The sequence below is a fragment of the Frieseomelitta varia genome, unplaced genomic scaffold (assembly GCF_011392965.1).
Source record: "Frieseomelitta varia isolate USP_RPSP 00005682 unplaced genomic scaffold, Fvar_1.2 scaffold_257, whole genome shotgun sequence".
NCBI lineage: Eukaryota > Metazoa > Arthropoda > Insecta > Hymenoptera > Apidae > Frieseomelitta > Frieseomelitta varia.
The window spans coordinates 35,113-50,000 of record NW_025109987.1 but is presented as its reverse complement, the minus strand read 5'-3'; the positions used below and the strand labels follow the sequence as shown (position 1 = coordinate 50,000).

General features: G+C 35.5%; 1 protein-coding gene across 2 annotated transcripts in view; it reads left to right on the top strand.

Annotated features, from left to right (window-relative positions):
- The first annotated feature begins 5,369 nt into the window (after positions 1-5,369).
- LOC122528736 (proto-oncogene tyrosine-protein kinase receptor Ret) overlaps positions 5,370-14,888 on the top strand; it is a 32,907-nt gene continuing 23,388 nt past the window's right edge. The window contains exon 1 of one of the 2 annotated variants that reach the window (XM_043654174.1): positions 5,370-6,227. In XM_043654174.1, the coding sequence (XP_043510109.1) occupies positions 6,176-6,227 (52 nt within the window). In that variant the 5' untranslated portion in view covers positions 5,370-6,175. The remainder of the gene's footprint in view (positions 6,228-14,888) is intronic. The other variant, XM_043654175.1, reaches the window with a different exon arrangement.

Here is a 14,888-nt window from a genome sequence, read left to right as displayed (position 1 = left end):
GTGAACGAGCGAGGCGATGAGTTTAAAGAAAAAAAAAAAAACATATATATTACAACTATGATTAAGTATATACATACACACAATAGGACGCGAACAAGACGCTCACGTCGCGGTATTTCGTTTCATTTTTTTTTTTTTCATGCCAGTTCACCTGCGTTTTTCGTTCACTTTGTTTTTTTCCATTTTTTCCTTCTCTCTCTCTCACGCACGCACATACACACACGCTTTGTCTCTTCCTTTCCCTTTTGTCCATTCCTCGTTTTTTTTCTCACTCTCTCTCTTTCTTTTTCTCTCTCCGATATTTTTGCTTTGTCTCACGTCATTTTATATGTATAGGAAATTCAAGTTCTCGCGCCGCGTGTGTCTATGTCGTGTCTTATCTATCTTGTAAAATATCTGTGAATATTATGATTTAGTTTCTTCCTATTATAGGCTACTGGTATACAAAAAAAAAAAGTTTATGTTACTATTTACTTAAGAGAAAGAGATGTACAGATATCACATTTTTGTTTTGTGTTTTACTGTAGTTATTGATAATTATATGGATATTAACGATAATAATAACTATGATTAAAAAACTTGAGCACGGCTCGACGCGTCATTTTTAAAAATCCGTTGAAACCCGTGTGCGACATTTGCACGCGAGATTTTTTTTTATCGCTTGACCATTACAGGGGGAGCAACAAGGATACAAAGAACGTCGTTTGCTGCTATAAATCCTGTCGTTTAGATTTAGTTAGTTTTAGAAGTTGGACTTTGTCGTCGTTCGACAAAAGGTTGGAAAACAAATACAATTCGTAATTTATCTGCATCTTGCACGACATGCTGTTATTGCTATTTGAAACTAAATTTTCCTGTAAAATTGCCATTTCCTATGAGCTGCAGTTGTATCGACAAAAATCAAGTATAAATTCTATACTGCAGTAATTCTTCGTTCATGATACGATTACGTTGTCGATTAATGCATTGCTACTGCATAACAGTTTAACAAACTGTTCAACAACGATTGAATTTTCTGCCAATCTCATTCACCTTCTCAGATAATAATAATAATTTCTTAAATTCCGCTTAAAGTTACATTTACTCTCGAGAGTTACTATAAAGCAACTTTCATTTCGCAATTTGGCAAATAAAACGCTTCTAAACTCGTCGAACGAAATAAAATCACGTACACACATTCGCAATTTTTTCAATGAAGTTCAAGAACGATGTGGGCTAAGAAATTGAATCTCGCGCCCTTTGTCTGTCTTTGTCTACTATAGCGACCGTTACATCTCCAAAATCTACAGTAACGCCATCTATACAATCATCCTGTCGAAAAGTACGATTTCTGTAAATCGACATTACAATGTGCTGCCATCTACCGGGGTTTTCCTTTTTGTCTTTTTAGTTCCAGGCAGAATTGAAAGATGCTTAGATGGCAGCACTGTTGTGTAGACATGTAGCGACCCCTACTTCGAAGAATTTAGATCAACGACATCTATGTTCATTAAATCGTTCCGTCGAGATGTGTATTTAATATAAACAATAGAAATTAAAAATTGTTAATAATTTTATTATCACCTTGGAAATATTACAGAGACTTATATATATTGCAATCATCATGTTAATTATTCGTTCGTTATTTAACTTTCATTATTTAATCTTCGTTATTTGATATTTATCATTGGTAATTATATATTTTGTTACATCGATAATATTTTTATATAAACTACTAAAGGAGTTATTATTTATTTGTAGTATTGTGATATTAATTTATTTATCATCATAATTACTACAGACATGTACTAGCGACCGTTACCTCTTCAAAATTAACATCAACGCCATCTACACAATCGTTCCGCCGAAAAGTACGTTTCCTGTAAACCGACATTGCTATATAAACTCCTAACGTAAGAATATTCATAACATAAATTCTTATTTTGTTTTTATTATTACTATGAAGATGTTATCACCATGTTTACTTATTTATAGAGATGTATATATAGACCCGTTTTATAATTTGTTATTCATTCCTTAATTAACATTCGGAGAAAACAGTTATATATTTGTGCTATAAATTTTATCTAATATATTATTGTTATTTAAATATCATTCGCTATAATTTATAAAAAGTTACTAAAGTTTTATATTTGTAGTATTATGATATAAATTTAATTGTCATCATAATAAATACAGACAAGAAGCGCAATAGTGTGCGATAAGAACGGCAATTTTAGTTTCATTGTTTCGCCGCATCGCGGTACTAGTGGTTCAGTGTTGTAGAAGTTCTTGTGCTTGTGCAGAGATTCTTACTTTCAAATCCGTATTTTCTTGAGGCATCGCAGTTATATTTTCTGAATAACTAATCGGTATTTCCTAGTTTGAATTTTTAAATTACACTAACAGAATGATTACAATTACTAACTACAAAAATATATATACAAAGTGTGTGTACAAACAAGGATTGAAAATATCGTTACTCAGATCACGAAAAAGTCTTAATTGTTTATCACATGGCGGGTAGATGTGAAAAAGATCTTTTTTCTTAAACGACCATGGCGAGAAAAGAGGTTCCAATCATTTTTGAATTTTCCTTGATGAGAACTTTCATTGAAAACTTTCATCAAAGATGAGGTTTTTGGCGGGAACGACTTGGCGGAAGTAGAGGTCACCACCAGTGTCCATAAGGTGATCAAATTTTCACTTATAAAATGAATTAATTGAGAGGATCGATTTATAAACTTTTGCAATTACATCTTCCTTTTCATGTTTGTATTTTTTTCTATATTTTACTTGACAAAAGCACAGATGAGGTATATGAATCTCATATACTCCGTTTCTGACAAGAGAAACGAACGAATAAAAATTTGAAATTTCTATTCCAACAGAACGATGTACTCTGCCGATCAGAAGGGCACGACTGTGTCAACAGTACAGACACAGACCAAGTTGTTACAATTTTAATGGTAGTTCGTTGGCACAGATGGTGGTACGAACATGCAGTGGAGTATGGAGAAACGTAGCGATAAAATTTTAAAAATTAAAAAAGGAAACGAACGAATTTCTCGATGGAAGAATACACGTTCAAAATGCATGGAATGAAATTGCGAGAACGGCGTGAAATACGTTGCTGGAGTTTTTTAATAAAGGTAACCCAGTTTTCCATCATTTCTATTTTCTCGTTTTCCTCTGTTTTCCGATCGCTTCACGTATCAACGTATCAACATAAAATTAATTGACTCAGTCGTTTCGAGAACGTTCATATAGTCATGTAATTTGTATTACAATTTCTAATTAGATATTGAATAGACGGATATTGCAAAACGCTATATGTATTGAATCACATCGAGATAATGCCAATGCTCTACATTCTACCGTAATACTATTTCATATTATCGTACGAATAGCACGATAAATAGAAACACAGCTGGTTGTTACGTTCCACTCGCTCATTAGAATTAGCGGTTACTGCCGCAGTATTTACCCCGCGATGTCAAAAAAGGAAAGGAAAATAAGGCGAATATGACAGATACGATCGGTATGCACGATGCGATGTATGTACGGTGCTTCGTCCGTTCCTGGCGTAAACAAAGCGAGCAATAATTGGAAATAGAGTTTCAGGATAGAATCTCAAGGTTGTAAATAAACTGAGAAAGAGACCCGTGCATCGTCGACCTCTATACCATCAATTCTCTTAATATATATAAGAGTAATTTAAACTAAACTAAACGAGCTAGAAACCGTGGCGGAGCAGTTGTGTTCCTCAATTCGATAATTGAAAAAACTACGAATGAGGAAGATAAGTTGGACAGACGAACGATGAACGAGACGAAGCTTTCTTTATCGATCGATTTCTTTTTCATTGCTGGACAACTCTCATTCTCCTGTTGCTAATGGCATATAAACGTTCGTTATTTGCGCCGTCGGTGAAAATTACATCTACATGGAATTCGTGGAGTCGTAGATCGTGAGCGAAAAGGCAAGGGTTGGCAAATGATTTCAACTAAAGTAGGAAACGATCGTCGTTCAAGGACATTCTCTCAGCGTATCCTTTTGTGGAAGGGATCGCGTGCGCGTCCCTGTATACATAACGTACGATAATGTTGGTCAACGAACCCTGGTGACGATAGCGACGGATCAATTGAAATGCACCCCTCGCGCCCTGTTCCGCGTTTATCGTTTCGTAGGGGAGATGCCGCATTCCGGCTAGCCGAAACGTCGGAAAGAAACTGTTTAACCACTTGCGCTGGCAACTGATTGCGGACCGTAACGAGTGACCAAACCGTACACAATAATTCGTCGCTATCTTTTTGAACTCGAAACACGGTATGATGTCACTGCATAGAAATTATTGATAAGTAATAAATTTATTATTTGTTTTGCCTGGGTTATACTTAAAATATACTTAAAATTGAGAAAATATTGCAATTTTGAGGTTAACTACTTGCGCTGGCAACTGATTGCGGACCATAACGAGTAACCAGTACACAATAATTCGTCGCTCTCTTTTTGAACTCGTCGGTATGATATTGCTGGACAGAAATTATTGATGAGTAATCAATTTATTATTTATTTTGCCTGAGTTATGCTTAAATATATTTAAAACCGAGGAAATATTGCAATTTTGGGACCAAAAAATTTCGACGCACGTCATTTCAGTGCAAGAGGTTGACCACTTGCGCTGGAAACTAATTGCGGACCATAACGAGTAACCAGTACACAATAATTCGTTGCTTTCATTTTCGAACTCGTCAGTACGATATCATTGGATAGAAATTATTGATAAGTAATAAATTTATTATTTGTTTTGCCCGAGTTATACTCAAATGTACTTAAAACTGAGGAAATATTGTAATTTTGGGACAAAAAATTCTCGACCTACTGGGCAAGAGGTTAACCACTTGCGCTGGCAATTGATTGCGAACCATAACGAGTAACCAATACACAATAATTCGTCGCTCTCTTTTTGAACTCATCGGTATATCACTGGGTAGAAATTATATAACTGAGAAGTAATAAATTTACTATTTGTTTTGCTTGCGTTATACTCAAATGTACTTGAAACCGAGGAAATATTGGCAATTTTGGGACAAAAAAATTCCCGACGTGCGTGGCACGTGATTCCAGCGCAAGAGGTTAAAAGAAACAAAATCATTCGTGTGTTCAATTTCGTATCGTTGGAACGACGAGGAAGGAAGTAAAGAGAAAGGGCGCGAAAGATTCAGAGCCGACGGAAATCTGGAAAGGTAAACCGAGATAAACGACGTTAGAACGAGGTGAAAGGCCAGAGGGTGGCGAGGGTGTTGCGGAAAGGAATAATTAGAACGGGGAAATATGGGAAAGGACGGACACTGGGCAGGGAAGGAAGGGTCGCACCTATTCCCCCGAGCGCGGATACTACCGTGCCTCGCTCGGTTTGTCCCGATTCCTTGGGGGGTGCGCGCACGTGCGTATACCGGGCACGCGTACGCGCAAGCGCACCCCGTACGCTCGCCAATCGTACCTGATAACGGCGGCAACAACCACGCAACACTCTCAGTTATGCCTAGTGCGGCACGGCGTCGCGACGCGGCCACACGATCCTTCGATCGACCGACTGGACGATTTGCTCGTTCGTGTTTCACCGGCGGACCGCGGTGAAGAAAAACCGGAGGGACGTGCGTTTGTTCATCCGTTCGCGCCGAATTTTTCGTTTCGTTTCGATCGGCAATGAGACAACGCGGCGGCTCGTTCGACTCGAGGCGACGACATCGATCGCGCGAGTACCGTGTCGAGCAACGTCGAGCGGTCAGCCGTTGCTAAACGAAACGTCCTGAGCGTACAGCTGTTTGTAGCTGTTGGCGCGTTCTTTTCGGCTTATTAGAACACAACTGCGTCAGTCGACAGTCGTTTAGAATAGCCGATCAACTCGTAGCCGAGAACTGTGGAACGGCCAACATGCGCGTAGTTTTAGTTCGTCGAGGGGATCTTCGAGTTCGAGTTCTCCTCTGACGCGACCAAAGAGAAAGAAAAAAAAAAAAATAAAATATTTTGTTAACGCGAGTCGAACGGAAACGGAATAATCTAGTCCGTGTCCAAAGTGGAATACTTCGTGCCGATCGAAGAAGAATGTAGATAACACTTTAGGTCGCCGATTCTTTCGATCCGATCAGTTCGGGGAAAATATCGTGAATATCGCGAGTGGAAACAAAAAATGTGGCTGCTTCCGTTGTTGTTGGCGCCGATGTTGGGCACGCTCGCCTCCGGTAAGTAAACCTTTCGCACTTCGCGAGATGTCTCGCTGGTGAACGAGGCAACGACGAGAATTTTCAAAACCGGGAATGGGGGGAAAGAACAAGGCAAAAGACGCGTACGCTACTATCGTGTTGCTCCAGTTTCAATTTCAGATCGTGCAAAGTCACGCTGCTAGACCCATCGCGAATCGGCATTGTATGCTAAAAAAACTCGCCTCGGCGTGTGAGCGATCGGCGAATTAGCATCAGCGGCTGGCCGAGTTGGGAGTATACGATCGCGTAAGAGGTGGAAAACGAATCGAGGAAACAAACGTGTTTCGAAACGTCGCGCTGCATTGCCACGCGAACCTCTCGACCGATGACATTCGCACTTGACCGTAATCGGGGGACGTGGTCGCGTGCAACCTCCCCGTCCGTCTCGCGTGCTTCCGATGTAGTCCAAAGATCGATACCAACCCTTCGTTCCAGTCTGTCCTACGTACCTACGTACCTACTCGATTACGTTTCTTTCTCGGTCTCTCTGTTCCCATTAGTTTTCCCGTTTCGATCGGAACCCGGTCCCCTCCCCCCGATTAATTACGCGCGCTCGCGTCACTCGCGCATCACGTGCCTGTGCAAAGACATGCGAAGCCGCGGTAATCTAAACGGCGGGGGGACACGCGAGAAAATCGAACACAACGGTCGATCGATCGACCGCCATTTCGCCGTTCCAAGAACCAACCGACGGAAAATCGAAAAATCGACGACGTTCGGGAAACTCGTCAGGTACGAGCGAATTCCTGGAGAATCGTTTCACGGAGCCAGTTGCTGGATAAGAACGAACGTTATCACTGGGACTACTGCCGAAAAATTTTCAACAACGAACAGAATTTTCGTGAACAGGAGAGGTCAACTTCTTGCGCTAGTAACTATGGTTCACGGACCATAACGAGTGACCAAGCCGTATACAATAATTCGTCTTCTTTTCGAGTTACTAAGAAGTGATAAATTTAAATAATATTCCAAGTATTTAAATAATTGCAAATATTGCATACTTGGGCCAAATATTCTCGACGTGCGTGGCACATCATTCCAGCGCAAGAATTCAAAGTGGAAAAAGAAATAGAGAAGCTGGAAATTACGATGGAATACACTGAAAGAACTTTTACTTATGTATTTTATAAAGAATTATTTAACTTTCTAAAAGTACACTGGGTATTCGCGTTATTTTTGCTCAGCGGCTTTTTTCGGAAATGGCAAATGACCAACCAATACAGCAGTGTATAACAATTTTTTTATGCTTGCAATGCCTTTCACGAAATTTAAGCTTTAATTTTTAGAAATTTTTAGAATTAGAAATTTAAAGAATGCTATTTTTTTTGTTTGTTTGATATATGAAAGCGTCTATCAAGACGAATTCAATCAAATGGTGAATTAAGTCCTTTAGAATTATGAAAGATCAGGAATGAGAGAAATAGTTATATAATAGAATATACTAGAATATATAACATCAATCATCGCCCACACAATAGTGTGTAACAATTTTTCATGTTTGCAATATTTTTCACGAAATTGAGATCATTAACTTCAATTTTTTTATGTAGAACGCTATTTTTTCTTTGTTTGTCATATGATAGCTATCGAGACTGAGAGGTTCAATCGTGTGACAAATGATGTCCTTTAGAGTTATGAAAAGTCAGGAATGAGAGAAATAGTTAAAATATATAAGTAACCTAACAAAAATTATGAACTAGTCATTTGTGTTAACAGTAGAACTGTTTTGTCCAAAATGGACAAAATGACCATTTGAATGTTTTTATTATACATTTCATAGATATAAAACAGTGTGTTTTTAAAGATTTAAGTGACTCTTTATAAAATATACAACTACAGATTTAAATGACTCTTTATAAAATATATAATTACAGATTTAAATGACTCTTTATACAAAATATACAATTACAGATTTAAATGACTCTTTATAAAATATATAATTACAGATTTAAATGACTCTTTATATAAAATATACAATTACAGATTTAAATGACTCTTTATAAAATATACAATTACAGATTTAAGTGACTCTTTATATAAAATATACAATTACAGATTTAAGTGACACTTGTAATATATACAATATATATAATATATATTATATACAATTACAAATTTAAATGACTCTTTATATAAAATAGACAATTACAAATTTAAGTGACTCTTATAATATATACAATATATACAATATATATTATATAGACAATTACAGATTTAAATGACTCTTTATATAAAATACACAATTACAGATTTAAGTGACTCTTATAATATATACAATATATACAATATATATTATATATACAATTACAGATTTAAATGACTCTTTATATAAAATACACAATTACAGATTTAAGTGACTTTTATAATATATACAATATATATAATATATACAATTACAGATTTAAATGACTTTTTATATAAAATATACAATTACAGATTTAAATGACTCTTTATATAAAATATACAAATAAAATTGCTCGCGTGCCACAAAGATTTTCCGTTTCTTTTACTTTAACGTCTCTAATGGAAATTTTGTGCTTTTGTGTTAAGTCCCCGAGACTGGTGAACACTAACCTTCGAGCAATGCAACCCGCATGCAAGCGCCGATCGCTCGCTCACTCACTCACTTTTTCACGTTTTATTTGTCGACGATGCTACGCGTCAGTCCATCGTAAAACGATCGTTTTCGAAACTTAGAGAGCCTCTCCTGCTTTCGGACTGTTTCGTCGTACAATCGTGCAAAGTGTAAAGCGCAGCAACGGCGGCGAAGTCAACGGACCTCGAGTATCGCGTGCAGCTACAAAATCGTTAATCAACACCAGCCTTAAAAGCAACCCTCGTCCCCCGTCGCCCTCTGTAACTACCGATTCGTAGTCGGAAGGACTACGAGGGAGGGAAGCGAAAAAGCGAAGACAGGACGAAGCTTGGGCTTCGAGTTGCAGCTGACGATTCGTCCTGAAATCTTTCTCGAAAGACGATCGACGATGTTTCGAGAGCCACCAGAGAAGCTTCGTCGATCGAAATCTTATTAAAATTAAGTTAACACGTTCCGTGCCACGTGGGTCATGTGTATGTATTTATGTACGTCTCGCCATTTGGAATTTTCATTGTGAAAAGGAAGGATTTGTGAAAAATTTGTTATAAAGTCGTGCATTGACATCTTAGTAACGCGTATATCGCGGTGTGACGATCATTTTTTAGGTTTGTTCTAACTCAATTCGGTAAGAAGACGCTATAAAAGTAAAGTAAATATTATTGATTAGTATTTAGTATTATTGTACAGCATTATATAATTTATGTAACAAGGATTCTAAGTATGGTATTATACAATTTATACAATAAATTACTATCATTCGATATTATTTATTATTGTTGAGTACATGAACAGTAATACTAAAAATATTTGGAACAAAATCTTTCATTTTAAATTAATTTTGACATCGTTAAAAAGTTGTTTGTTTGATAAAGTAACTTAAAGTAAGCTTAAAATTAAATTTATTGCTTTGTTCTGTAATTGCTTGTCTTAAATTCTAAACACTTTTTGATAATTATAATTCTCGTTATATGGTATAATACTATTTTGTGTATTATATACTATTTTATACTTATATAATACTATTTTTAGTATTATAATACTATTTATACTAATGTAATATTATTTTATAATATTATATTAATATAATACTATTTTTAGTATTGTAATACTACTTATATTAATATGATACTATTTTTAGTATTATAATACTATTTTATAATATTATACTAATATAATTACTAATATAATACTATTTTAACTATAATACTATACTAATATAATACTATTTTAACTATAATACTAATATAATACTATTTTTAGTATTATAATACTACTTATACTAATATGATACTATTTTTTAATATTATAATACTATTTAATGTATTTTATAATATTATTTTTAGTATTATAATACTACTTATACTATTATGATACTATTTTTAGTATTATAATACTATTTATACTAATATAATACTATTTTTAGTATTATAATACTATTTATACCAATATAATACTATTTAATGTATTTTATAATACTATTACAAAAATTGTCCAGAAGCAAAATTATTAATCGTAACAGCGGTAGATCTAAACGGAAAGTGACCAAAAATCTGCCCGGCGCGGAACGAAAAGTGTTAATAAAATAAACTCCTAGAAACTTTGGTAAAGAATTCTCGCCCCTCGCGTTCGGCGAATTTCGCTTTTCTACCGATTACCGAAATTAATCTATGGTCCTCTCAAAGATGTTATCTGCAACGTGTGTCCTCTCGCCGGACAGAAGGATTAACGAAGCACAATTCCACGTGAACGAGATCCCTCGAAACTCCAGCAATTTCCTTCGAATTTTCGCATTGACCAAACAGAGAATTTCCTCAGCAGTTGCTCGAGCAAATAGCACGACAAACCGATTCGAATGTGTCAGCCAGTCGGTTTCCGTTCTCCGCGATACCTGCAAATGATACCTTCGCGCGACTCGTTCATTTGGTAATTTAATCAAAGTGTCGCCGTACATGAAGTAATATAGGTGAGCCCTGGTACTTGGATGCCCCTGGGGGGCTGGTAATTGTGCCGCACCCCGATAACCCAAATAGCGAGCGACGAGAAAAGTTACAGTATACTACTTCTGTTTCCTCGAAATCGGTGAACTTTGAAATAGGAAATGCTGCGACGACAGATCGAGGTACGAATGGCCACGAGAGTTACACGAACAATCGTCGAGAAGACGACTCGAAGATGATTGAAATTACGATCTTCGAGTGTTGGTTCTTCCTTTGGTTAGTTGGTTGGTTGGTTTCGTTGTTTTCATTCGTGGCGAGCGTTTCACTGGACGATTAGCACGAACGTGTATACCCACGTGTATATGTATATGTATTACTCTAATTTGAAAGTCTAAACGGGAGGAGCAACGTCGCCAACAGACGATCGTGCAGACGATTAGTTCCTTTCGTACGGTCCACCGTAACATATGCTAATATCGTAACGTTTTCCATCTTTGTAACGTCCACGACCCGAGTCGAGTGTATATATATTCCACGAAACGGTTCGGAGTTTTCCTTTTCCGAGGAGGTTCACGTTTCATCGCGAAGAAACGATCGACAATTCCGACCGTGTGATCGACGCGGCCGTTCTCTCCCGTTGGCCGGACGAATGATCGAGGAACGCTACTGCCAACTCGAGACAACTCGCGAATATATCGTAAATATCGTCCGTCCATCTCATTAATCGTCCAACTAATCTATTAACGAATTAATTTCATTACGAGCGATATGTACACGGGCATTTATTTGACATAATCACACGTTAAAAATACGTAATATTGTGGCTTACCAAGACGAGCGTTCTCTATTTTTTTTTTTTTTTTGTTCGACAGTGGAATGTTTATGGGATAAGAAATTATTATAATAAAAAATAATATATAATCATAATAATAACAAAGTTGTAATAAAAAAATAATATAATTATAATAAAAAATCTTTCTAAAAAGAAGATTAAGCCGAGGATTAATGAATAGAATTTTCACCGGAGACATTAAAGTGAAAAAAAAAAAAAAAATAGAAAAACTGCGAAGTACAATGAAATGAATAAGCTTTTATTTATGTATTCTACGAAAACTCATTTAAATCTCCAAAAATATACTGTTTTACATTTATAGTATATCTAACAAAAATTATGAGTCATTTTGATTGCCATTTCGGGGGTCCCGAAACTATTTTGTTAAATATCTCGAAAATTATTGAGGATACCGTTTTTGTGTAAATTGATGAAACTAGTGTTTTTTTTTAACAATTTTTTAATTTATTGGTGTATACTATTTTGCAAATTTGCAAAAGAACAACGTATTAAAAAAACCGTATTTTCCATAATTTCTTATTTTGTTATTAAGTAAATTATTACTATTAATTAAATCTGAACACATTTTCTTGAATATTTCTTTATAAAAGCTGTTTACATTTAAATTGCGAACAAATTGGAATCTTGAGTTTTGTAATCGAACCAGTAACAGGTAAATGCCCGCATCGACGTTACATCGCGTCCGGAGAGCGATTCAGAAATACGCGATCGTTGGAAAAAAAAGGTGAGAGGAAAGACTCGATCGATGAACAACGTAAAGAGGTGAAAAAAAAAAAAAATTAGCCACCGTAGGTTGGTTGTATCGTTTCCACGTTGCATCCGCAGCATTATACCGAGCAAACAAAATCGAGATGGTAGTACATAGGCGTGAAACGACATACGATCGTACGGCGTTAACCCTTGTCGCTTCGCAGCTCGGCGTGTATCATCGGCAGAACCGCGATCGAATCGTCTACTCTGCATCGTACGAGTTAACGTACCAGCACTTTGTGTATACCTATTTCTAATGAAATGAAGTTACCTTTTACGAAAATAGTACAGCTAATTGTCAACTTAACCTCTTGTGCCATGCACGTCGAGAATTTTTCCTCCTAAAATTGTAATATTTTCTCCTAAAATTGTAATATTTTCTCAGTTTTAAGTGTATTTAAGTAAAACAAAATAGGCAAAACAAATAATAGATTTATTACTTCTCAATAATTTCTGTCCAATGATATCATACCGATGAGTTCAAGAAGAAAGCGACGAATTATTGTGTACGGTTTGGTCACTCGTTATGGTCCGCAATCAGTTGCCAGTACAAGTGCTTAACCTCTTGCGCTGGATTGACGTGCCGCGCACGTCGAGATTTTGTCGTCCAAAACTTGCTATATTTTCTCAGTTTTAAGTGTATTTAAGTAAAACAAAATAGGCAAAACAAATAATAAATTTATTATTTATCAATAATTTCTATCCAGTGATATCATACCGACGAGTTTAAGAAGAAAGCGACGAACTATTGTGTACGGTTTGGTCACTCGTTATGGTCCGCAATCAGTTGTCAGTACAAGTGCTTAACCTCTTGCGCTGGATTGACGTGCCACGCACGTCGAGATTTTGTCGTCCAAAACTTGCTATATTTTCTCAGTTTTAAGTGTATTTAAGTAAAACAAAATAGTCAAAACAAATAATAAATTTATTACTTATCAATAATTTCTATTCAGTGATGTCATACCGACGAGTTCGAAAAGAAAGCGGCGAATTATTGTGTACGGTTTGGTCACTCGTTATGGTCCGCAATCAGTTGCCAGCGAAAGAGACTAATACAGAAAATCGCGCGGAGAATAATTTTTTTTTAGACAAGAATAGAAATTAGATAAATTTAAGAGAAGAGACTAACTTTTTCAGATGAGTAAAGAGAGACAGCTAATTGTCAGTTTAACATAGCGCAGAATATAACTTTTTTTAAATAAGAAGAGAAATTATATATTTTCATCTTTTTATGTACGAGAGTAAAATGAACGAAAGAAGCGACAATAAACGCAGAATTTGAAATCAAATTTTCGAGCCGATCATTTGACCAGTTAGTACGTTTAGTGTTGACAGGAATATAACACTACCGATGGTAGTGTACGTACATAATTCGTTTTAACGTTGAAACTAGTCGTTTTGACGCGTTACTGGTACGAACGACTCGTTCGTCGTAATAAATTACTGTTGTTACGTAAATCGTGCAATGGCGAAGCCACGGTTGGGAAAAAAGCGAGATCGAACCGGTTGATCGACACGCCTAGATATGCAACGCGATAAAAGGAAAAAGAATCGTTTGTTCGTATGATACTGTCCATGGTAACGATCTGTTGCATCTTCGTTTTCACGTAAAATACGAATGATTAGGAGAATACTGTACCGGCAACGATACAAGTTAAAACGATAAGTAAATTTCAGGTTTTTCGCAGCGGATTTTAGACACGAAACTGAAGCAAGACTGAACTCTATGTTTTTTTTATCACTTATCGTTGGTCGCGTTTATCTTTGACAGAGAGGAGGAACCGTAAGCTAGTGAATTAAAGAAAAGATAGATACGTACACTCCCCCTCGGGACAAGTAGGACAAGTACTATGTTTGTGTAATAAAAATAGTACAGTAAATATGAATTATAAATTATATACAATATTACAATATTTGCGATGAATTATAGACTGTGCAATGTATTATAATATAAATTGCATGCTTTACGGAATATATAATATAAATTTGCAATAAATACAATACATACAATACAATACAATATAGTTAAGCACGATAAATATAAAACGTACTTTAAAGAATAAATAATCTGTTGATGTATTAATATATTACATATATACATATATATATATATTCAATTAAATGAAACACAAAATACATTTAAATTAAAATTAAGTGCATTAGATACAATAAATATAAAAACGTATTTTCTACAATAAAGTCTCTGTTAATGTATCAATATATTGTTTTATCATATTATACAATGCATTAAAAAATTATATTAAATACAAGGTACGTTTAAATTAAAATTAATTGGATAGAAAATACATTTAAATTAAAACAATTTGAAACAATAAATATAAAACGTACTTTGTGCAATAAAGTCTCTGTTAGTGTATCAATATTATCATATTATACAATACATTAAAAAATTAAATTAAATACAAGGTATGTTTAAATTAAAATTAATTGGATACAAAATACATTTAAATTAAAACAATTGGATACATTAGATATAAAACGTA